The sequence below is a fragment of the Equus quagga genome, chromosome 5 (assembly GCF_021613505.1).
Source record: "Equus quagga isolate Etosha38 chromosome 5, UCLA_HA_Equagga_1.0, whole genome shotgun sequence".
Classification (NCBI taxonomy): Eukaryota; Metazoa; Chordata; class Mammalia; order Perissodactyla; family Equidae; genus Equus; species Equus quagga.
Window position 1 is genome coordinate 32,685,645 of NC_060271.1, and position 25,432 is coordinate 32,711,076.

At 56.2% G+C, this 25,432-nt stretch overlaps 1 protein-coding gene across 1 annotated transcript in view; it reads left to right on the plus strand.

The window, feature by feature from the left end:
- Positions 1-145: 145 nt before the first annotated feature.
- Positions 146-25,432, plus strand: part of HSPG2 (heparan sulfate proteoglycan 2) — a 99,238-nt gene continuing 73,951 nt past the window's right edge. The window contains exon 1 of the mRNA XM_046661769.1: positions 146-208. Coding sequence (XP_046517725.1) covers positions 146-208 — 63 coding nt within the window. The remainder of the gene's footprint in view (positions 209-25,432) is intronic.

Genomic DNA, 25,432 nt, shown 5'->3' on the forward strand with positions numbered 1-25,432 from the left:
AGGCCGGGGGGAGGGCCCGGCACCGGGTCTGCCCCGGGGCTGGGCGGGCGGGAGCGGGCGGTGCCGTCCCGAGGACTCGGCAGGCCGGCGAGCGGGCGGCTGCGGGCGGGCGCCGAGCGAGCGAGGGAGCGGAGCGGGCCGGGCCATGGGGCGGCGGGCGGCGGGCGCGCTGCTGCTGGCGCTGCTGCTGCACGGGCGGCTGCTCGCGGTGAGTGTGCGGGGCGGGGGGCCGGGGGCGCCTGGGGCCCCGCTCGCCGCTCCTGCCAACTTGGCGGGGGCGCCGAGGCTGCGCGGCTGCGACTCTGGCCCGGGACGGCGGCGCCGCCAGGGACCCCGGGCTGGCACAGGCTGGCGCCACCCTCCGCCGTGGGGCTGTCCCGAGGGGCGCCCGGGACCCTGCGTGGGGCCGGGGGCGGGGCCGGCCCGCGTGGGAGCCCGCGGGTCACCCGGCCACGTTGCCGAGTCTCCAGGTCGCGGTAGGCATGGCCCGGCCTGCCATTCCTGGGGACCCGGTGGAGAAACTTCTAGCAGGGTGGGAACTTGGCAGGGCGAGGGCACCCCTTTCTGTGCGATCTTGGAGAAGGTGCATTCAGGAGTGATGAGGACCCTCTCAATCCTCACTGGAACTTTCCCATGCTGTCTGTCCCCTCGGGGAGCTTGTAGCCGAGCAGGCACAAGTAAAGAGCTGTTCTAGACACACCGAGGCTTGTGTGGGACACCCACAGGCCCTGGAGTCACCCAGCCCAGGACTTGAATCAGCTCCTGCTCTTCACTGAGTAGCTGTGTGACCTGGGGCAAGCTAGTTAACTGCTCTGAGGCCAGCCACATGCCTAGAGGGAACTCAGAATGCATGGCCTCACAGTGCGCGGCTGGAGGGGGGTTGGCAGGACTGGATGGAATGTACAGGAAAGTGCCTGGTGCCGGGCCTGTTGTATGGTGGACACCCGGTGGATCCGTTTCCCCAGTTTCCTCTTCCTCAGGTCTTCAAGGTGCGGGGAGGCCTGCCCCTACAGCCCGCCCCCTGCTCTGAGCTTGGACGGGCTCTTGCTGAGGAACATAGCATAGTTAGCTGGGAGAGGCTGAGGAGACCTGAGTGAACTCCAGAAGGGCGGGGCAGGGAGCTGGTGGCAGATGTGGGTGGGGGCACATCTGGGGAGCTGGGCCTGCTGTGGTGAACCACAGAGCCGCCCGCACCCGCTTTGAGGGGGTCCTAGGTGGCCCCTGTCTCTGTCCCCCAATTCTCAGAGCCAAGAGAGACTTTTCTAGGCTGGCCAGTGTTTACTCAGTGACTGACTCCCTGTCCTCGCCTTGCCGGCTCTCTCACCTCTGCCCTCCTGAGTCACTGGTTAACCCCCACCCCAACCTGACCCTTAACCTCTCACCCCACCCACCCACACCTCCCTCCTACCCCACTCCCCAGCCTCTTTAATCCTCTGTCTCCGTCTCTCACCCCGGCACATCCAGCAGGCCCATCTGTTGTTCTCCAGTCTTGATCTGAACTTGCAGCTCCAGACACTGATCTTTATTCTTCCAGAAAGGAGGCACCAACCTAGCACATGGGATGTCTTCCTTTCCTGACCCTCCCCTGGCTCTGACTCCCTCTCCCCCATGAGGTGTTCCTGGATGCTTGGGCTTGACAGGGGCAGGAGTGGGGAGGCGGGTGGAGCTGTTTGCTGTGTGCCCTAGGAATCTCCACACAAATTCCCAGATTGCAGCATCGTCTCATTCACTTGTTCATTCATCACATCTTCACTGAGCAGCATTCCAGGACAGTCCCTGGGAGCTCAGGGGTTCATTCATCGGGCAGATGTTGGCCAAGCACCTACTGTGCACAGTGCGTCTGACACGGGTGCAAGGGGCTGAGCAAGGACAGGCCCTGTCTGCTTTCCCAGAACTCAGACGGGTGAACAGGCAGCTCCAATCCTGTGGGTTTCTAGAGCCTCTTCAGCCACCACACCGAGGTCTTCGCTGTCCGACCCCAGGCGGATGGCAGAGGGCTGGAAAGAGCTCAGCCTCTGAAGTCTCACGGACCTGACTCTGAATCCCAGCTCTGCCGTTTTTTAGCTGTGTGGTCTAGGGCAAATTCCTCTCTCTGAGCCTCAGTTTCCACATCTGTAAAATGGGGGTAAGAAGTTTGTTGTGTTTTAAATGGCATCACGTTCTTAGCCAGGGCCCCAGCGAGCCTTGGGCTCCTCCTTGCCTACTGCTCTTTACCTCTTCTGCCCCTCAGTTCACGTCCACGAGCCGATAGTGAGTGGGTGAGGGTAGGACACAAGAGGAGGGTGAGAGCTCCAGACCTCACTGGGGGCAGGAGACAGAGGAAACAGTGGTCTGTGATTAAGTGTGGGAGTGATTTCAGCTCAGAGGAGGTGGGGAGGCTTGTGAGGGGTCGGGGCCCGGCCTGGCTGACTCAGGGCCCGCCTTGGCCTGCTGACCCCTTTTCTTCCTGCTCAGGCCTTAGCCCTTCCTTTCTTGGGGCCAGCCCTGCCAGGAGACAGGAGTCTTGAGGGGGCCGCGGGGCTGACGGTGTTTTCCAGGCTGAGGAGGGAAGTCTCCGAGATACCTGTTTCCTGCCTTGGCTGGGTTTCCTCGCCGGGGAGGCTGCTGCGGGCAGGCGGGCGGGGAAACCAAGGAGCCTCCCCTTCCCCCGGGGGCAGCGTCACCTCAGCTCCCCCTTGACAGGACTGGCTGCCCTGCCCCCCCCCCCCCCCCCCACCCCCCCGCTCCAGACCTGCTGCTGGGGGGGATGAGCATGCCCTGGGGATTTCCGGAGGGAGGGCTGCAGGCCCCTGCACAGAGGGCGGCGGAGGCTGGAAGGGGCAGTGGTGGGCCACCCCCATGCCTTAGGCCCAGCTCCCTGTGTCTGGGGAGTTGTGGCCCCCACCTGGCTTGGCCCAGGCCTGTTCTCAGGCGGAGCGCAGGCAAGTTGGGATCTGTGGGTCTGAGGCCCGGCCTGGGAGACCGGTGGAAGGAAGGTGGCAGAAGGGACCTGGGTTCAGGGCTTAGACCAGGGGGTAGGAAGGTCTTAGGGTGGTAGGCCAGATGATGACAAAATAGCGGATAGTGCCCGCTGCCTGCCAGGCACGGAGTTTCTCAGTGAATCCCCACATGTTGGCCCCCTGCTCAGAAGCTCCCCGCCCTCCCCATGTAGCTCACAGTCAGACCCAAGCTGACTGTGACTTCACAGAGCCCTCCAGACCCATAAGACCTGACCTCCTCGCTCCCTCTGACTCTCCTCCTGCCATCCCTCCCCTCACTCGCTCCCTCAAGCTACATCCATCTTTGTCTCTTGAACATGCCAAACACACTGCCACCTTACGGCCTTTGCATCTGCTGTTCCTTCTGCCGAGAACGCTTGTCCCCCAAATATCCCTGTGACCCTCTAGGCTTCATTTCCTTCAGGTCCCCGACTACTCTGCCCAACATTCACTTTATTTTATTTTTTTCTTGTCACTCTCTGCGTTGTGTTTGTTCACTTGTTTCTCTCTCTCCTAACCCCCAACTTAAGGTCCACGAGAGCAGGACCTTCTGTGTTTTGTTCACTGTTGCTGTGAACCTCAGCACCTGTGGGTAGAAAGTGCTCACTCAGTACATCTGTTGCATGCATTGAGCTCTAGCTACTAGTATAGTCCCCATTGTCTAAGCAGAGGAAATTGAGGCACGGAGAGGTTGCTAACTTGCCCCGGACTCACACACACCTACTTGTTGGTACCAGGAGCCAGGCTTCAAAGCCACACGAAGCTCCTCACCGCTCTCCCTACTGTGTACTTGCTTGTTGCTGGCAGGAGGTGTTCATAAAACTGTTGTCACTGATGTTGGCAAAAGTAAGAACTCAGGTCCTAGTGGGTGCAGGGGCCACTCAGGCAAGGAAGAGAGGAGTCTGGCTTCAGGGACAGTCCCTCAGGATGGGTGTGCCTCAGTGTCCACAGAGCCTTCTGGGGTTGCCTGCCCTGGCGGGAGCCTAGAAACACTAAAGTCTAGTCTCGGGTGGTCAATACCTGTTCATTTGTAGGTTTGTTGATTGAGTAATTTGCTCATTAAATGTTTGAGACCCTAAAGACAGTTGAATTAATCCAGGCGTTTTAAGGCCTGAGTGGGCCCGGCTGGGCCCTGCCCTGGGTGGGAAGCACAGGAAAGGACGGTGGCCGAGCTGCCCTGCGTGGAGCCCTCACTCGGTTCCCCTGGCTGTTCCCTGGGGGCTCAGGGTTAGGATGAGTCTGCAGAGGCTTCAGGGCTGCCTGGCCTTGGGGCCAGAGTCGCAGGAGGGAGGGCAGGAGGGGCCGCCGGGGGTGTGGAAAGATCTGGAACGATGATTCACAGGCCGCTGGGAGGCCAGACATGTGGGTTCTGGACCCTCAGACCCCTTGGGGCGTGCGGGAAGGACTCCCAGCCCTGGCCTGTTGCCCCCGGCCCCAGCCCAGTCCCAGCTGTGAGGGGTCAGGCTGGAGGAGGAGGTGGTGAACGTGACCCTGCTCCCCAGCGCTTCCTGAGGATCTGCTGAGCCCATGGCACCCTGCTCCCAGGGCCCACCCTGGCCTACCCCTCATCTTGCTCCTGCCAGGAAGGAGGAGGTTGGACAGAGGGTCCTGGCCCTGCTGGAATGTTGCCCCAACCTGGCCCTTGGCCTCTTTGGCCCTTCTGCCCCCATCCTGCTCCCAGGGCCTGGCTGGGGCCTGCTGACCGCCCCATCGCCCAGAGCTGGCTGACTGAAACCCAGAAGAATGTGTGGAACTCACTTCGCGGGGAGCCGCCAGCCTCGCTGCCCAGCCTGGTGGCGTCGGGTCCGTGTCAATAGCGGCCTTGAGAGGGGAGTGGCTCATGGCTGCTGGGGGTGGCTGGGCCAGGGGCACCGTCATGAAGCCCTGAGAACAAGGTGACTCTTTGAGGCCTGGGAATGTGCGGCCTTCAAGTCTCAGCCACTCGCAGAACCCACCCTCCCCTGCTTTCCTCGATGCCCCTCTGTGCCAGGACTGCAGGGACCTGAGCGCATCCCTGGGGCATCCCTCGTACCCCTGAGGTGTCCTTAGGGCCAGCTCCCAGCTACCTACCAGAGCCCTTCCCCTGAGGCCTGGAGGAGGGCACCCTGTTTCTCTGTTGCTCTGGATTTTAGGGGGCCATCTGGAGCACAAAGGCTTGCAGTGCGTGTTGAATGAATGAATGGACAAATGATATATGTCATTAAATATTGTGTGTAAACTAAAGTCTCCTACAGGTGTGTGTTAGACTTGAAATTCACTTAAGTATTTACTAAGCATCTTCTAAGTACCTGACCCTGTTCTAGGTGCTGAGGTTACGGCAGAGAACAAGAAAGTCAAATTCCCTCCCCTCAGGTAACTCGTGTTGAAGCTAGTGCAGGAAAGCAAACAATAAATATATGTCAGGTGAGGATAAGTGCTCGGAAGAAAAAGTGGTGGTGATGTGGGGTGGGTGTTCAGGAAAGGCCTCTGGTAGATAACGTTTGAACAGAAGGCATGTAAAGGAAGCAAGGGTGTGAGAAAGCACTCCAGGCGGGCAAACAGCTAGTGCAAAGGCCCCGAGGTGTGCTTGGCATGTTTATGGAAAGCAAGGAGCCCTGTGTGGCTGGAGCAGCCTGAGTGAGGGGCAGCGTGGTAGATGCGGTCAGAGGTTGGCAAGGGGAGATCGGCAGAGCCCTGGCCGTAGGAAGGACTTTGGATTTGCTTCTGAGTGAGACGAGAGATCACTCTATTAGCTGTGTGGAGAAGAGGATGTGGACGGTCAAGGATAAAAGCAAAGGAGGCCGTGACCCCGGCCAGAGATGATGGGAGCTTGTACTGGGGTGGTGCAGGTGGGAAGAAGTGGTTGGATCCTGAGTGTATGTTGAAGGTGGGGCTGACAGGATTTGCTGACGGATCTGGGGTGGGGTGGGACAGAAAGAGAGGAGTCAGACGTGTCTCCACCGTCTTTGGCACGAGCATCCAGAAGGATGGAGCTGCCACTAACTGAGATGGGGAACCTCCAGGGGGTGCAGGCTTGGGAGGAAGATGAAGAATGGCAGGTGATGGAGGGGACAATGGACGGAGGATGGAGTCAGAGCTGGCTGACTCATAGCTTGGGCAGTCAGCCCCCTCCCAGCCCCGCCTTCGTCGAGGGGGTCTTGCTGAGTGTACATTTGTGGAGCTGCAGACGCTGATCCCTTTGGAGCCCACAGCCTGAGCTCATGGCTTATATATTTGCGTGTGTATATGGAATTTACTGTCTTCCCCCTTCTAGAATGGAAGCTCCATCAGGGCGGGGACTCACTTTCGTTCATTGCAGGGTGCTGGTGCTCAGGCTCCTTGCTGAAGACTGGGAAGGGGCTGCGTCTGCCCCTGGACTCAGGGGAGTTGTCCTTCCCAGCCACTGTTCTTTCCTGAGTCTGAAGCTTGTGGGACAAGAGGGGGTGCCCACTCTGACATCTTCCAGTTGTCTATGCCCTCACTGGACTCAGAGCCCCTTTCTCTGGGCACTATGGTCAAGGCTCAGAGGGCACTGCCTTCATGTCTCTGCTCAGCCCCAATTGGCTGTGTGACCTTGGGCAAGTTGCTTCATCTCTCTGAGCCTCAGGTCAGAAATAGGGATCATGATGCTTGTTTCCCAGGTGGGTATGAGACCCAGTGGATGCACCTCACTCGGTGTCTGGAATGTGATAGTTGTTTGACAGTCAGCGGCTGCTCTTAGTCTTGTTCCTGCTGAGGGCAAGGCCAGCGTGGCATTTGACACACTTTCCCCTGATCACAGCCGCTGCCATCCAGTGACCCAGTGCCGCTCTGGGCTTGTTGAACAAATGGCCGAGTAAAGGGGTCATCCTGTGCCCTCCGCTTCTCCTTCCCAGTCTGAGAGCCCTGGATGGAACTGATCTGATCTGTCACTGCCCCCTTCCCCCACCGAGGCCGCAGCTGCAGGACAGAGTCCACCCTTCCACCCGATTGCTCCTTCCTGGAGGGGAGGAAGGAGGGGGGCACACCCCAGGGTGTGGCCTGGGAAAGGCTGGAGCCTGTGGACGCTTTGTCCCCTTCCCAGATGTGTGCAGTTGGTGGGCTCTGAGCAACAAGAGACATGGCCAAGTGACTCCCATGGGTGCAGAAAGGATGTTCATGCATCTTAAGGGGAGCGGTGGAGGGGGCTTCCTGGGACCCCATCCCAGCCCCGTCCTTCTTCAGGCCTACACTGGAGGAGGCAGGACCTTTTTCGGGAGCCCTGGGAAGACCTGTAGTGGGTCCTCATTGGCCAGGGTGGGTGGGTCCAAGCAGCTCTAAATCTGGCCCCAGTGGGCTCTCAGAGAAACAGCCGGACCAAAGAGAAAGAGACGCCAGTGCGTCGTGACCTCTCTCCTGTCCTGTGCCTGAGGCTTGGGCTGCTGGGTGGAGACGTGCCCCTTCCCCATTAGGGTGGGTCACATCCAGGTGTTTCATTTTTTTAACGTTGGGCATCTTTTCCCCAGTCCCAGTCCATGGGGATGGGGAGGACTTCAGAGGCCTCGGGTGACCCCGCAGTTGCTTCTGCTAGGGTGGGGCTGGGAATTCCCAGCTGCCTCTGGCCCCTTCCCAGCCCACCTCCAGGTCCCTGCCCCCACCTCCCCATGCTGGCCCCAAGGAGCCAGCCCTGGCCCCCACCTCCTGGTCCTGGCCTCGCATCCTCACCCCAGCTGGCTCATCCCCCTCCTTGTTTGGCGTTTCCAGTTTTCAAATAGTTGGGAACTGGGATCATGCCTCTTTTTGGCTCCCTCGCTTGGCTGGCTGAACTGAAATTCTGGCCTCATAAATCCTAGCTCCAGTGGCCTCTTCCACTTAACAGCTCTACTCCCTCTCCTGCCATTTGCCTTCCTGTGACCCTTGGGCCAAAGGAACAGAGACCCAGGAGTTTCCCGAGGACAGACTAGTCTCTTCTCTGCCCTGGGACCTCCACAGTGACCTCAGTCACTCAGACTGTCAGCCGGGGCTCAGTGAGGGCTCATGCCTTGATTAAAATCACCACCCTCTCTTGAGCCAAGCCTCACACAGAGTTCTCTCTGGGCATTATCCCATATAATGCTCAAAGCAATCTTTTGAGGTTGGCATTATTATCTCCATTTTACAGGGGAAACTGAGGCACAGAGAGGGGACATGGCTGGCCCAAGTCAACCATCCAGGACATGGCACAGCTGGGAGAAGTGCCCAGGTTGTCTGACTCCAAAGCTGTCATCCCTTCCCCAGTAGCTCCAGCTTGTTGAGTGGAGAGAGAGGACAATCTGGGAGGACTGGCATAGTCAGGACAGGCTGCCTGGAGGAGGGGGACTGGGCTGACTTTGGCAGAGGGTACAGCAAGCTGCTGATCTGCCCTGTGGGCTTATCCAGCTTCTACTCCTCAGAGCTGGGGACCTTTTGCCCCTTGGCCTCCATCTCAACTTAGTGATAATATTCCCTAGGGAGATGGATTTGGGTTTTCCTGGGATTGAGACCCTTGGGAGACCCTTGAGCAGTCAGATCTCAAGCTCTCTGTAGGGCCTCTAGGGCCTGCCCTGTTTGGAGTTCAGTGGAGTTTTGCTGAGTGGGGCCTGCTCTGAGCCAGCCCTGTGCCCACCTCACTTCTGGGGGCCTAGGTGAAATAGGAGGCACAGAAGCACATGGCCCACCTGGGAGGTGGAATCTGCATACAAATCCTAGACTGTGTCATTTGAACATCCCTGTGCATTGGAGGAGTCGAGAATTCATCCATCCATCCGTCCATTCGTTGATTCTCTCGTTCCTTGCCGAGGACCTGCTGTGTGCCAGACAGCGTGCTAAGTGTTTTATCTGTGTTATTAACTCTCCTGTGTAGTTGGAATTGTGTCTCCATTTCCCAGATGAGAAACAGTTCAGAGGAGAGCAGTGACTTGCCCAAGATCACACAGCCAGGTGCAGAGGAGGGTGGGAGCCAAGTCCAGCTCTGTTAGTCCTCCTGGGAGAAGTTAGAGGCCTGGTCCCTCCTCCAGAAGCTCTGGGTCTTGTTGGGGAGGCAGGACTCATGAACCATACGTACCCAGCACAATTCAAGGTCCAGACGACAGAAGATTGCCAGGGAAGGGAAGGATCCACTTGGCATGAGTTATCTGGAAAGACTTTCTGGAGGAAGTGGGCCTTAAAAAGCAAGGAGGTTTGACTGGTGGGGGAGGAAGGCGTCCGGGGCAGGGGTCCAGAAATCGTCCACATGGTCCCTAAATTCACATTGTTGTCAAATGTGTGAGCAGGAAGTCCCTGGCCTGCTGCTGGAGTCATTAACACTGGGGAAAGAATGAGAGGAAGTCACCAAGATAGCCGAGGTGACATCCATTCCAGTCCCCTGCCCTGTACCTGCCCAGACCAGGAGGCAAGAGGTCAATGCCTGGGCCTCCACTTGGTTGCCAGCCAGCTACCGACACTCTTCCCTGGGCCTCATTCTTCCTACCCACAGAATGGGTTCCTTTCTTGCTCTCTGGCCACCTGCCAACTCAGAGGAAAACGATGTTGAGTTCTTGGAGAAAACCACTAGCTTCCCCTCAGGAGTTGGTGGTCTTCCATTCTCTGGGGCCTGGGGCAGTAGCCACCTTGCGAAGCCCACCATCTTACCGATCCCACGTCTTTCTTCATTGACGCTACCAGCATGCAAGTGCCAGGCCCTGGGCTAGGGAAGCAGATGAAGGAGATGGCTCCCTGCTCCCTTAGAGCTTGAAGTCTAGCCTGTCCTCCTGATTGGACCTGGAATCACCCCTGCAATGATCTGCCCACATCAGTTCACCTCTGTGCCCCTTGGGCACCTGCCACTGAACTGACATCCAGGGGACTTGTGAAAGTGTGTTTAGCAAGTGAGCATTAGACAAGATCCCTGTACTCCTCCTGGCCCTGCTGTGTGATCTAGGGCAAGTCATTTAACTTCTCTGAGCTTAGTTTTCCCAAATGCAAAATAAGACCATTCATTCATTCAGCAAACATTTATGGAGTGCCAGCTCTGTGCCCAGCCCTGTGATAGGTACAAACACCAAGCATGGGTCGAAGGAGCTTCTTGTCTGATAGGGGAGGCACGCTGGGTGGTAGATGAGTCAATAGAGAGGGAGGTGGGGAAGCAGGCTGCATTCAAGGAAGAGTCTTCTAAGACCTTTAGAGCTGGTTTCCAGGGCCGCTCAACCTCTGGGAGATAGCTGAGACTTTGTCTCAGCCCCCATTTGTTATTCTAGTTATTGCCACAGTTTGTTCCCCTAGCTTATGGGAAGAGGGGACCTGGGGAGACTGCTTCCCCTGGGCTGGGGCAGAGGAGAAGACCCGCCGGGGTGGAGAGGAGAGCAGCCCAATTTTATCGTGGGTCTCAGATGAGCTCATGGATGTGGGAAATAGCGAGGGCTATTTATACTGAGTCTGGTTATTTTAATTTAGGAGACATGGAAGCTGCCTGTGGAGCTCAGGTTTGGGGTTCTGTGGCACAGCGAGTCAAAAGAGGGGAGAAGGCATTCAGCTCCTGCTTTCTGCTTTCCTTCCTCTTCTCTCTCTCCCCACCCTCCTATGGGAGCTGGAGGGAGGCAGGGATCAGCTCAGGCTGGATCTGACTTGAAGGAAAGGGTTAAATTGGCCTGATTTCCCACCTCTTGGTGGGGGGAAGAGGTAGGTGGGAAGAGGTGGGGAGAGGGGACAGGGACGCTGGGGCAGGAATGTGTGATAAGATCAAAGCTTTCGGCCTGCCTGGGCCTCACCTTGGTTTCACCTGAGCAATTGAAGGGAATTCTCTAAGTGGGAGGAGGATGGAGAACGTGACCCCTGGGGGAGGGGTTCCAGGACCCTCCTCCCTTCAACACTCATGGGCCCCACCTCCTGCAGGCCTCCAATGCCCCTTCCCACCCAGCTGCCATCTCACAGAAGGCCCAGCTCTTGCCCTGACAGGTGCTGGAAGCCCCAGAGCCACCATTACCTGGCACATGCAGATTGGGGGACACCCTTCCTGCCACCCCCACTCTCACTACCCCACTCAGCCCTGGGGTTTCTGGCCAGGGCTCAGAGGCTCCTTTCTGTGACCTGTTAGCACCCCCATCAGTTAATTCTGCAGGTTGTACTTTGAAATAGTGCCATGGGCAGGAGGAACAGCCCTGAGTCTTCTCCTAGCTCTATCACTTATTGCTGTGTAACCCTGGGCTGGTGGCTTCACCTCCCTGAGCCTCATGTGTCAGCTGGGAATGGTAATAGCTCCTTTGCAGGGTTTTGGTGAAGATTAGAATTCATGTAAATCTCCTACAGCCGGAAGAGGCAGTTGATAAATAACAGGAACTATTATTTTGTGACTTTCCCCCCTGCTTTCAAGACTGCCCCTGGTACTTGGTCCTAGGTAAACCAAGGGGCTCGATTTTGTTCTGCCTAGCCTCCCCCCGGCTACAACTTTGAGAAGGCCCCAAGCCCCAGGGTCCATCCTCCTGTCTACCACTTACGGGTCTTCGTAATGTTGCCAGGGGAGTAAGGTAGGAAGGGTGACTGAAGAGGGCCCAGACGCTGTGTAAGTGCCCTCAGGCACCTGCTGGGCCACCTGCCCTGGTGATACCAGGTTAGGCCTTCCCGGCCAGCCTGAGTTGGCCAGGTGGTCCAAGCTGCCCCTCTCCCATGCCAGAGGCCACAGCAGCCCAGCTGTGTGGCTGGGAATGTGGCCTAGGCTGTCTTCTCTGGCTCTGCCCCGTTAATGATTACTCTGGGCCCCAGGAGAGCAGGGGATGGGGAGGCCCACCCGCCCAGCTCCTTCGCCACTGGCTGCACCCGAGGTATGTCAGCACCTGGGTGTTCCCTGCTTTAATGTGGCAGCCCTGCTCTGGGGCACATGGGAGGGGGAACGGGGACTAGGGGCTTGGAGTCACAGATTGACAGGCAGCCTGTGCCCCTGGGGTCCTGGGGACAGACTTAGGGCCCACGGATCTGGGTTAAATATGAGCTAGGGTATAAACGGCCCTTGTGGTTTGGCGCCAGCCATGTGAGCAAACCCTACAATAATACTCCAGGTGAGCAAGCCCTTTCGAGCGCAAAAAACTCTTTGCTCCTCCTCTCCTGGGCTCACACCCTGTCGAGAAGTCCCAGCTAGAAGGGGGTGTGTTGGTTATGGCTTTGGGACAGCTGGGCTTGGGTTCCGACCCCAACTCTGCCATTTCCAGGCTGTGTGACCCTGGGCAAGTCACTTCACCTGTCTGAACACCCATTTCCTGAAACAAGAGAATACTGATCCCTGCTTTGCAGGTGTCAGTGAGCCAAGGTGTGGGAAGTATTTAGTTCATAATTAATACCTGGATAATGGTAGCGATTATTACTGTTATAGTTTTTGTTATTGGGAGAAAGTGAAGGTTGAATCCTAGTCTTGGGTAACCAGGGCAATGGTGGCCCATGGGACCAGCTGGAGGATTTAGGGGGAAAGGGTCCCTGGGGAGATCCCAGGAACGAGTATGAAGAGGACCTACGTGAGAGGGCTGGAAGGATGGAGAGAACAGGGCTTTGGGGGGATCTCCCAGCCTACCCGAAGCCCACCTCAGCCCTCCCAGCCCTGGTTCCTCCCTGGGCTGCGTCCTGAGGTTGGTACAGGGCCAGAGTAGGGGAGGAGGGAGAATCGTTTATTTTGATAACATTAGGGCATTTTCCCCCACTGGCAGCTGCTATTTTGAGAGCCCTGGAGAGCAGGGGCTGTGGTTAAATTAGGGAATGTTGCTCCAGAAGGAATGTGTGAAGCCGTGGGGCCGAGGCTACAGGAAGAGGACGGTCGGTTCACTCCATATAAAATTAAACGAACAGAGCAGCTCAGGCCGCTTTATAAGGCGATGGAGGGGAGGCCGCTGGAAGCTGCCGCTGGGGGAGTGGAGATGATGGCCCAGGGCCTCTTTGCAGGAAGGCTGGGCCTGTTCCTGGAGGCCCAGCTGGCCCAGCAGGGGCTGGTGATGGGGCTGAGGAGCGGGGCTGGTGTGGCCTCAGCCCTGTGCCTCTGGCTGCCGCTCCAGGCGGGTGGGGCTTGGGGTGGTGTGATGCGTGGGAAGGATGGGTCTGCACACTTGGCCTCAAGTCCTGCTTCTGCCTCTTTCTAGCCTTCTGTGCTTGGGCAAGTCATTCCACCCCACTGGACCTCGGTAGTGTCAGTGGTGAAATAACGGTTCCAGCCCCCTAGGGATGTTGCTTAAGGATTAAATCTCTGGAAGAAAAAGCTTTGCTAACTTTTATTGAGGGCTACTGTGTGCAAGGCACTGTTCCGACTCAGGGGTGGTCCAGGCACCGGCAGCTTGGGCCTCACCTGGGAGCTTGTAAGAAATGCCGAGTCTCAGGCCCCACCCAGACCTACTGAATCAGATTCTGCTCGCTAACAAGATCCACAGGAGATTCCTGTACACGTCAAAGCGGGAGCAGCTCTGCTCCACATACATTGTCTCATTTTATCTTGAAAACCACCCCCGTGATGTAGGAGTTATTGTCATTTGACTTGTGACAACTGAGGCATGGAGAGATGGCCATCATAGAAACTCCATCAATGTTGGTTCTCTTCCCAACTTCTGCCTCTTCTTGCCTTCTTTTGCTCTGAACTGAGGTCGGGGAAAGGAATGGGATATCGGAGCCCCTGGCAGGACTGGAGAAAGTCAATAGTGTCCCTCCCTTTGAGACTTGATCACACTGTCTTCTCTCCATTCCCCCATGGGATCAGCACAGCTGGATGGAAGCCACCTCCCCCAAGTCATTCCACACCTACTGTCCTTGGAGAAAGATGGGGCAGGAAAGGGGTTCTCCACTGCCGTGGCCTGTGGTTCAGACAGCAGCCACTGCCCAGCAGGTCGGGGAGAGGGGAGTCAGAGCAGGGGCTGTCCTGGGCTTAGAGTCACCCCACCCATCACTGGTACATTTGGGACCAAGTCAGTCTGGCAGCAAGTATTTTGAAGAACACCTGCTATATGCCCAGCCCTGGGGAAGTATCCTAAGTTTCCCCCAATTGCAAAGACTCTTCATTATACCGAAAAAAAAATGTTACTACACTTTACTTAGCACTTACCGTGTGCCACACCCTGTGCTGAACACTTGACTTGCATTCTCTCCTTTACCTATTTAATTTCACTATCAGTTTCCTCCTGTATAAAATGGGGAGGGTAATAACAATACCTATCTTATGGGGCTGTTATGAAGATAATATTTTCAAGTGCCTGCACGTAGTGTTTGTTTTTTATTTTTTTTGTTTATTTATTTTTTATTTTTATTTTTATTTTTTTATTTTTTCCTTTTTCTCCCCAAAGCCCCCCGGTACATAGTTGTGTATTCTTCGTTGTGGGTTCTTCTAGTTGTGGTATGTGGGACGCTGCCTCAGCGTGGTTTGATGAGCAGTGCCATGTCCGCGCCCAGGATTCGAACCAACGAAACACTGGGCCGCCTGCAGCGGAGCGCGCGAACTTAACCACTCGGCCACGGGGCCAGCCCCATAGAGTTTGTTAAATAAATATAATAAGTACAAATAGTCTCCCAGCAAGGCGGGTACCATCACTGTCCCCATTTGACAGATGTACAAACTGAAGTCCAAAGCAGGAAAGGGACTCACCTGCCAGGATCATAGGAGGTTGGGGCAGAGCTGTAAGAAATCGAGTCCCCAGACTTCTAAGCCACTATTATCATTCAATTCGATTTAGTAAATATTTGTATATTATCCACTAGCTGCCACTCGGCCTTGGGAATTATCTAAAGGTTAAACTATAAATATATGTATAAAATATGAAAAAAACCAAACATGGTGTTTGCCCCCAAGGAGCTTTGGGTCCAGCAGGAGAGTGGAGACATTTGCTCAAGTGGCTATAATGAGGCCCAAATCTCTAGTCCTCTAAGAGGTACAAATTAAGTCCTGTGGATATACGGGGGAGAAAGATGTCTTTCTTGGGCGTCCAGGAAGACTTCAGAGTGGAGATCGTAGTTGAGCCAGGCCTTGAAGGATGGATGAGTAGATTAGATTGGGAGGCATAGGAACAGCATTCTAGGAGGAGGGAACAGCATACATAAAGGCCCAGAGGCAGGAAAATGTGCCCTGTGTTCCCGAGAGAGTGTCCCCCAGTTCCCAGGAGCCTTGGGGGCTTCGTGGCGTCTGGGGTGATGAAGCAAGTAAGTCAAGCCCAGCTTTCTTGTTAGTGAAGATTCCCAGTGTTCTCAAAGACTTGGCTCCTCCAGCAGCTGGAATTACTCTGTCATCATTCTGCCCTTTCCTCATGTCAAGAAATCAAAGACTTTTATAAATGGCCTGTCCGAGCTTCTGGTCAGTGTGTGATAACCGGTGTAGCCGACAGAATTCGGGCCAAAAACAAGAGACTTGATGTCTTGATTAACTGGGCAGCCTTATTGCCCACACATGTCGATTTCCGTTTGTCTTCTCCAGCGTTGACAATACCTCTGGGTGGGAGCAGAGTGGAGGGGCCAGGCCTGGGTTCTGATTTCACCTCTCCGGCGTACCAGCTTTGTGGCCTTGGGCAAGCCTCAATTCCCTTCTTTGTAAAATGGAGACAGCTCTACGTCCAGGCTTGGTTTAAGGAATGGTGATGGTGTAATCTGCGCTGTCCAGTATGGTAGCCATTGGCCACATGTGACTATTCAAATTTAAGTTTGATTAAATAAAATTAAATTAAAAAATTTAAAATAGAAATTCAGTTTCTCAGGGCCGGCCCAGTGGCACAGGGGTTAAGTGTGCATGTTCCCCTTCTCGGCGGCCCGGGGTTCGCCAGTTTGGATCCCGGGTACGGACATGGTACTGCTTGGCAAGCCATGCTGTGGTAGGCGTCCCACATATAAAGTGGAGGATGATGGACATGGATTAGCTCAGGGCCAGTCTTCCTCAACAAAAAGAGGAGGATTGGCAGTAGTTAGCTCAGGGCTAATCTTCCTCCAAAAAAAAAAAAAAATTCAGTTTCTCTCTTGCACTAGCCAATTTCAAGGACTCAGTAGCCACCGGTGGCTATCAGCTACCTTATTGGACAATGTAGATATAGAACATTTTCGTCACTGCACAAAGTTCTGCTGGACGGCCCTGGTGCGTGGGAAGAGCTGTGTGCACTCAGTAAGGAGTGGCTTTGTCTTTATTGCTGGTTCCCTGTCTCAGTTTGGAAGCCTCTGTCTGCAGAGGCCTGAGAGACCCCCAGGCCTCAGTGGAGGCAGACAGGATTGGCCCTCTCGCCACACTGCCTGCTTTCTCTCAGCAGCTGGGGCGGTCTCCCTCTCCCCTCTCCTGACTCCACCCCTAATGTAAAAAAGCCCTGACTTGGCTCCATGCAGCTCCCCTTTCCTCCCTTCATTCCCCCCCACGCCCCCAGCCTGCCTCTGCTTATCTCCCTGCTCAGCTGCTGGCATCTAGGATCTCTGCGTCCAGCCTCCGAGATCCCTACTGCCCACCCCCGAGGACTGGAGTCGGGGCGGAGGCCTCCCTTGGAAGTCCCAGCTCCCTGCGGAGGTGCCGGCTGTCGGGGCCCCTCTCAGCAGGGCGGAGAAGATGGTTTGTTGTGACGGGGGCAGTGGGCAGCCTGCCCGCTCCAACGCGCCCGTATCTGGGCGCCAAGCATGCTGTTTGCACTTGGCCGGTCCTCAGGGTCTGGCTCGGTGCCCACAAAGGCTGGCCTGCTGTGGCGCCCCTGGTTGCAAAGGCTGGTTGTGGGCCTCTGCCTGGTCAGAAGCACCAGGAGCTGTTCCTGGGCTGGGTCCAGCGTCCTGGGGGTGAGGGGCACGTCTGACACCTGGAGCTGGAGTGCAGCTCAGATTCTTGGCTGTGGCTAGGGCCTGGGTGCTGAGTAGGGATTAGACCCAGGCAGGCGTAGGCAGGGTGCACACTGCTGGGAGCCAGGCAGGAGGTCACCCGGGGCGGTTCAGGTTGTTAGGATCTGCATGCAGCATTCACACCTGTCCGAGAAGGAGCCTTGGGTCTGAGATGGCCAAAGAAGCTCAAGGTCACCTCCCAGCATCATAGTCCCCCCTCCATCATCAACCAGGAGGTGGACGAAGGAACATCATCCTCCCTGAGTACTGAGGACGTGGAGGCCCAGCAAGGACATGTCGCTTGTCTGAGATCACACAGCCGGTCTGGAGGAATCAGATGTCTGACTCAAACACCTTATGTACTTTTCTCCTGTTCTGTCCCTCCCCATGGGAGTTCTGAGAACAGTAGCCCCTGGACACTTTGCTGAGAGGGAGGGTTGGAATTCTGGCCCTGCCACTTACTCCTTCCATGACCAAGCCTCTCAGCCTCACGTTCCTCATCTGAGGAATGGGGATAATTATACCTCACTCTCAGGGCAGTTAGGAGGGTTAGATAGCTGGCCTCCTGGCTGTTTCTAGAACATTCCAAAGATATTCCTGCCTCGGGGCCTTTACAGTTGCTGTTCCCTGTGCCTAGAGTCCTCCTCCTCCTCGAATGCACCAACTTCTGTCATGCGTCTATAAGTGTCACCTTCCCTGATGACTTGTGTGAAATAGCAGCCCCCACCTAGCCACTCCCTGTCCCCCTCACCCTGCTGTTTTTCTTTTAAGCGCTCCCGTCATTTAACAAGCGCTAGTTTATGATCCAGTCGGCTCCAAGTAGAAGGTTGGCTCCGTGAGGGCAGAGAACATGCCTGGTTCATAGTACCCGCTCTCGTAACAACTATTGGTTATTCTCCCTTCTTCCCAGTACCTCCCAGTACCTGACAGCTGTTTACTGGGCCCTGACTGTGTGCTGGCCCTGTGCTGGGCACTCACGGCTCAGCGCCATGAGTTTCAGCCTCCCCGTCACAGCCTTGTCACTTCCGTATCAGAGCTGAGGGGCGGGAGGTGCTGCTGTGACTTGCCCAAAGCCACCCAGCTGGGAAGCGGCATAGCCCCTGCCAGCCCGGCCAGTTCTGCCCCGCAGCTTACACCGTGCCACCTTCTGCGTTGGGTTAACGAGATCAGCGCCTTCGCCCAAACTTGAGGCTCAGAATCCATGTTTGACAGGATTGAATGGGTCGGATTTAAGCGTGGCTCTCCATCTTTTTGGGGTCTCCCTTCCAGCCCTCTCTTCTCCTCCTGTGATCAGTCAGTTATGACGGCTCCCACTGTCCCAGAATGACAGGACCCTGTGGCTGGAGAGCCCCAGAGACCAACCCAAGACCCCAGGGTGGGGCAGGGAGCAGAGGGTGGCCCGGTCCCCAGCTGTCCTGGGCTGTCTGAGGCCAGGTGGACAGGGTGTTCCCTCAGCCGCAGACATTCCTGGTCTGAGGTGGCAGGCAGCAGGAGATTTACCATTTCCGGTAACCTGAGTCCCTGGGAGGTGAGTTCTCCCTGCCAAGGACACGCTCCCCTCGCTCGCCAGCCCTTCCTGCTCGGCTGGGCCTGTCTGCCTGGGGCTTAGGATGGGCCGGAGGAACGAGCTCCAAGTCCCAGAAGTTGAGACTGGGGTCTCAGGCCCTGGTCAGCCCCCGACAAAGACCCAGCCTAATGCCACCCTCCCAGAGTCCTCAGGAACTCCTTGGGAAAGGAGGCGACATGGTGGAAGGTGAAGGACCCGGTGTTAGGAGCCGGGAGACCTGGTCCTGGGTCTGCCTCTGCCATCGATGTGCTGGGAGACTCCTTCCTCTGTTCTTCGAGCTGCCACATCCTCTTCAAGTACCCCGCACAGCTCTCTGCACCCTGCATTCGTAATCCAACCGGTCCTTATGACAACGAGGGGCAGCGAGGGAGGGGCCCTAAAAGGAAGCTCGATGGGGTGAAGTTGCCCAGTGGGCAGCCAGTGTCACAGATGGGCTTTGATCTCGGGATCTCCAATGCTGGTGGGTCCTCCTTGATGTCCTTACTTCCCTTCTGTTGGCCTCGGTTTCCCCTTCTGATAAGGGAGGGTGTTGGGCCAGGTGATCCCTTCCGGCCCTGAGAGCCCAGGATCCAGGAACCTGTCCCAGCTGTCTGCAGATTGGTTTCTCTTGAGCTGAACTTAGCCTGGGAGGGGGCAGAGCACAAATCATTCTCCATGGGGGTTTCTGGAGAGCTCACTCTCTTGGCCTGTGAACTCTTGGATGGGTGGGATGGGAGGGGAGGAAAGAGAAGAAGTGACACTCAGACCTAGGCAGTGCCAGGCACTGGGTTAGGCTCTCAGGCTGTCCTGTTGAATCTTCACAGCAGCCTTGTGAGGGGACCATTTTTATTCGCATTTTATAGATGAGGAACCAGAGGCTCAGAGAGGTCAAGTGATTTGCCCACGGCTCCACAGCTAGGAAGTTGCCAGGCTACAGTGTCCAGTCATCTCCAAGTAGTGTGAGGTGGCATGTGGCCAACACACATTTCCTAGGATGGCTTTGACTTATTAATAAAATAGAAGTAATAGTCTTCCCCCAAAGCTGTGAACATGTCCCAGAATTTGAATACCTGTACATCCAAACTACATCTCCCAGGCTGCCTCTGACACCCGGAAGTGGCCTGGGAATCCTTTGTTAAACTGTTTCTCTATGTTTGCTTTGGAAAATATGGTCAGTGGTAATTATGGGTGTGCAAGAGTTCAGAGGAGCGAGCGCTGCGTGGGCTGGAGCAGACTGGAAGGATTGGCACTGAGCTGGGAGTGGAGCTGAGGGGGCTGAGAGGGGCCCGGGGTGGGGCCAGGCAAGGCCAAGTTCACAGGCTTCAGGAAGGCTGCCTGAAGGGCCTGCCATCCCCGCCATTTGCCGGGTAAACCACAAGGCCTCTCCTAGGACCCCCTTCTCAGCCACCCAGCCCAGCCCGTCCACCTCCCCCCAGGGTCTCTGGGGCCGCCCAGCCTCTAGGCAAGGCATGTTCGGCCCACAGACCTTTGCTCCAGCCCCTCCACCCTCACTCAGATTTCCCCAGGAACTGGGTAAAGGGCTGTGGGTGGGGCAGCGAGGCCTGTGTCCTGGCCAGTGGGCCCAGCGGGGCCAGGCTCCCTGGGATTTGAGCACTTGACAGCATAAGGACTGAGATGACCCCAGCGAGCCTGCTCCCACCCGCCTCCTGCTGTGGGGCCCTTGGCCCTGAGGCCCCAGCAGCTGTCAGCAGGGAAGGGTGACAGGGGAGGGCCAGAGGTGACTTCTCAGCCCGCCCCTTCTCCCCCTGCTTGGGCCAGGCCCAGAACTCCTACCAGCTGTTGTCAGCAGCTGCTGAGCTTTGTTCCAGAGCCAGCTCTGGGCACCCCCAACCCCCAAGACATCTTCCCACCATCCTTCATGGCCACTGCCCCTGGGGAGGGGTTGGAGCTAATATAGGGGACACGGTCACATCCCTTAGTTCCTTTGATCCTATTAATGATACCAGAAATAGGAATTAGTGCCCCTGTTTTAATGGAAGAGAAGACAGATCAGAGAAGCTAAGTGACTTGCTTGAAGTTGCACAGCTACTGAGTGGCTGAATTCAGGCTCCTGGCTCCCAGCTCAGTGTTCAGGCCGCTGCCTTTCTTCGGGGTGTGTTTGTGCAGGATGACAGAGACTTTGGGGTTCCTGGATTTAACTCCCACCTTGGCCACTTACTAGTTTTAGGGTCCCAGACCAGCTCCTTAACCACCTGGAGTGGAATTCTTATTTTCTTGCTTGTGAAATAAGATAATAATAGTACCTACCTCTTGGGATTGTTGAGCAAATTAAATGAGATAATCAATGTACAGTACTTAGCGTAAGGCCTGGCATGTTCTGAGCACCCGAAATGAGGTCTGGCAATATTATCATCAAAGAATATTAGCTGCCTGTGCGCCCAGCACCGTGGGTGTTCTGTGGGGTTACAGACACATGTCATGAAAATTTATATCAGTCAATAAATATTTGGCACCTACTATGTGCCAGGTGCTAGAAAAAGAGCAGTGACAAAACAGACGAAATTCCTGTCCCTGCTTATACCCCGTGCCGTGGCTAGAGAGACACGACTTCATCTCAACCACAGAGGCCTCCAGGCGCTTACACACACCCTGGTATTATTATTATCCTCATTTTGCAGATGAGAAAACTGGGCTGAGAAGATTGGAGGCAGAGCAGGGGCCAGGACCCAGCTCTTCTGAGGGTCTTTGGCAGCGGCCCTAGGGGCTTCCTGGAGGAGGAGGCACTGGTGCTGCATCCCTCAGGGCCTCAGGGCTTAGCAGGAGAGGTGGGGATGCAGAGAGTAGGGGACCAGCCACCACAGTCTGGGCAGCAACAATTTCAGGAAGGTCTTGCCGAGGTCAAGGCCTCTTGTTCCCCTGGGGTGAGGCTCAGCCAGAGCTTTAAATACCCCCATGCAGCCCAGAATAACCCCTATTGTCTTGGCCTGCGGCTGGGGGACCCAGGAGGATCTTGAGGGAGGCTGATCTTGGAGGTGGGGCGGGAGGAGGTCTTCGGGCGCTTCCCTATATGGTAGGGGTGGTAATTCCGTGAAGACTTTTCCATTTGGCTCCTGCAGGAAGGCCCGCCTTGTGGGAAGGGTGGAGCAGCTGCCTGGATTCTGCGTGAGCAACGTGCTGCTGAGGGGGGAACCTGTCGGGTGGGGGACTCCCAGGGAGGGCCATGTGCCCAAGTGAAGGTGCTCCTTTGTGCGCCAGGGATGTGTGTGCATTGGCCCACCGGACCCTCCACCGTGGGCGGCCTCGCCAGGTCCCCTCCCAGGGCCTCCTGGCACCCTCTCCTGCTCTGGCTATTTTGGGCTCTGGCTGTGTTCAGGCTTGGGGAGGGATGGGTAATCCTGTCCAGACCAAGGATGCTGGGGGCGCTCCTGGACCGGCATTCCAGCCTCCTGGATCTTTGATCGCTGTAGCCTCTGCCCCTGGCTTCAGCCTCAAAAGGTCATGGTCAGTGGACTCTGAGGGGATGCCAGCCCCACTGGCAAAGGCACAGAAGGGCACCAGACAAACCTCTTCCCTCGGGATGTTCCCTGCTGTTAGTATCAGAATAGTTGTGCTTCTTCTAAGCAACGGGTTTGTTTTTACCTCATGGGACGTGGAATCCGGGCACTGGTCAGGTTTCCTTCCTCTCATTGGCCCCGGAAAGCTCAGCGACGGATGAGTTGTCGCTCTCCCAGGTCTCCAGAATTCAGCCCGTGCTTTCTGTCTGCTTGCCTCACTCCGGGCTCCCTCTGTCTACCCTACCTGAATTTTTTTAATGTATATTTAGTGAATTTTCTCTTGCTATTAACGTGTGCATCTTTGTAAGCTGCTTTGAGTCTTTCTGGAGTGGGGTGGGGTATAAAGAGATAAACCATGATGATGATGATGATGATGATGATGATGATAACCCTTTGCTGGTCAGTTCCCAGCAGTCTGATCCTTCAGGCTTGGTTCCGACTTTGTGATTCCCTCGCTAGCCCCACCCTCTTTGCTGGTGGAAGTCACAGCTTGCAATTGTAGAATCCTGACGTTTCAGGATTTCAGTGTCCTGAAGTGTTAAAGCCCGAAGGCTTTAAGATCTAAGGCTTTAGTCATCTAAGTTGAGAGCTTTCTAACTTATTATTAAGGAGTGAAACCCTTATTTCAATCAAAATAATAGTTTTGACTAAATACTGTAATATTTTGATAAATAACAGCAAACAGAGCATTCACCATGTGCTAGTGCTATTTGTGGCATTTTGCATTTTTATTTAATCCTCATGACAGCCCTAGGAGTTAGACACTACGAACATGAATTATCATGCCCACTTTACAGATGGGGAAACAGAGGCACAGAGACGTGAAGCGACTTGCTCCCGGCCTCACAGCTAACCAGGGGCTCAACCAGACGTATTATGTAGAAGGTCAGAATATAAAATGGAAAAAGGTGGATTTGTTTTTATTGAAGCGAGTATTTGAGGGAGGGGGCCCAAACTCTTCCTTCCCCCTCCCCACCCCCTCTAAAGTGGGCCCCAAGGCGCTGAGGACAGACTGGAAACCAGTGATCCAGGCTGCTTCGTCATTTGATGGAGGCAGCCTGAGGCCCAGGGAGGGGAAGGGACTTGCCTGTGGCTGGAACCCCGTCTCAGACTCTTGTCTCAGACTCTCAGCCCCCCTCCTGCCTGGGAGAGCACCAGCCCCTTCCTCCCCCGGCCCCAGCCGTCGCCAGCCCCACTCTGCACTCGGCAGCAAGTGCTCCCGTGGCCCACTCAGCTTCTTCCCTCGCCAGGACCCGGTACCCTCGGACCTTCTGCGTGGTCCTGGGGGACTGGGAGTGACCAGGCACTGGGACTCGTCACCTGAGGGCTGGCCACAGCCAGGGAGGGGAGGGGCAGCTCCTGTCTGGGCATCCTCAGACTGACAGGGTTTCACCCTGAGGTGAGAACATACCCTTCGTGCCACCAGGAGCCTGTCACCTGGCCTGCTTTTCCTCCATCAGTGCTTCCCCCATGGGACCTTGGGGCTTTTCTGTCTTCAAGAACCCCCTTTTCAAAACCGCTGTGGTGGTGGTGGGCTGCATCTTACGTGTGAAGTGTTCCCGAGGGAGAGCTAGTTGGCAGCTAGCTGAGGGAAAGGTGTACATTTAGGGTGGGTGTTCCCAAACTGTCTTCTGTGGACCCCTAGTCCCATGAGCTCTGCATTGAAGAAAGGGTTCCAAGTTAAGCAAGTTTGGGAAACACTGAACAGTTGCCCTCTGCCCTTTTCTTCGTGTTCAAGACATTTAGGACCTAGGAAGCCAGCTCAGCTTCGTGTAACTAGCCTTCCCAGACGCGTGTGTCTGTGCTCCTGCCCAGAGCTGCTGTGCCCCAGAATGGATGTTAGTCGTGAGGAAAGGGCCAGGGGGCACTTCCTCTTATTCCCAGCTCTGTTGTCCGCGGGCCTATCTTCAGCCTCGGCTTGGCCCTGCCTGCCCCTTCCTTCCTCCCCCTCCAGGAAGCAGATGAGGAAAGCCCTGGGGGACGAGGGGAGCTGGCCTCCTTGGCCGCAGCTGTTCCAGCCTGTTTTTTCCTGTTGCCGATGCCCACGGGAGCAAGCAGGAGCGGAGTCACCGAGGCCTGGCTGGCTGGCTGCCTTGCGCAAGGCCCTGGAGCTGGCGCTGTGGCCCTGCTCGCCTCCGAGACCCCCACCCACTCCCTGGGATGCTGGTCTGGGCAGCGGGCAGGCCTCTCCTCAGTGACTACAGGCAGCTTCTTGTCCCCCCAGAGACGGGCCTCCTGCCTGGAAAGCTCCAGGTGCCTGAGGTGGCAGGAGGAGGGCTCAGGTAACCCCGATTTGGAACCAGGGGTCTGGCTTCAAATCTTGGCTCTTCCAACTCTGTAACTATGGGCAAGTCACCTTTTGGAGCCTCAGTTTCTTCATTTGTAAACCCCAGTCATCCATTAATTTAGCAAATATTATTGAGCATCTAAAGTGCCAGGTACTTTGAGGTGCTGGGGATACAGCTGGGCAAAATGGGCAAAGTCCCTGTCTTCATGGAGCTGATGTTCTGGTGGGGGAGAGAGATGATTAACAGATAAACAAGTAAATATAGGGTAGAATGTAGGTAGTGAGGTGCTCTGAAGCAGGGTAAGGGAGGTGACAGATTCTGGCCCTGGGATGTGGTCAGGGTGGGTCTCTGTAAAGGTGACATTTGAGCAGAAACTGGAGGAAGAGAAAGAGTGAGCAATCTGGAGGCAGTGTCCCCAGCAGGGGACACAGCAAGTGCAAAGGCCCTGAGGTGGGAAGGGCTTTGGTGTGTTTGAGGACTAATGAGACAGATGTGGCAGGCAGTGGGGAGAGCACAGTAGGAGCTGAGGTTGGAGAGGTGCGTGTAGGTGTGTGTGGGGGTGGGGGTAGATCGCACCACACCTCGCTGGCCATAAGAAGGGCTTTTCTTCTAATCCTTTGATGGGTGGAGAGCAATGGAAAGGCCTAACCTGGTAGGTTTGGGGAGAGGTCATTGTTGTAAGTGATGTCTCATGTCAACAAAAATGTGTGGAACATTTCCCCCATCCTGCCATAGGCCTGACTCTGTGTTAGGGGATTCATTCATGAAATCTGTGGTCAGTGACCCCGCAGGGCAGACCCGAGCAGGTTGGTGTGGCCTCAAAGGCCCACAGACACCCCAGTGCTCCACAGCAGCAGGGCCACTCGGGAGCCAGAGAACCTGAGAACCAAGCCGGGCAGGAGGCAGGCACGTGCACACCGCAGGCGCGGTTGGCACCGACGGTGCTTGGCGGATAATGTTCAACCCCTGGGGACCTTCTTGCTGGGCGGCCCAGCCCGGAAAGCTGTTCCTCCTTGGCCACCCCCACTGCCTTGGCGGCACCTGGCACAGGGGTGGGGCAGGGGCATTTCCTGGTGGCTTCCTGCTTCCTCCCTGTAAGCTGGCAGGCAGCGCACTCAGCGCCAGGGGAGGCCCCTTCTTGGGGTGTCTGTGTGGCAGGAGCAGAGTCAGGGCACTGGGAGGGTTGGGCTCTGTGACGAGCCCCGTGACCACAGCACGACTGTGCCGTGCATTCTCCCACCTCTGGGCCTCGGCACATGCCCTTCCTTCGCCTGGTGCACTCTCTCCTTTCTTAAGGAAATCTTCTTTCAGACCCAGCTGAATTGTCATTTCCCCAACTCCACCCTGCCTCGCTAGGTGAGGGACCCTCCTCTGGTCCCTCCC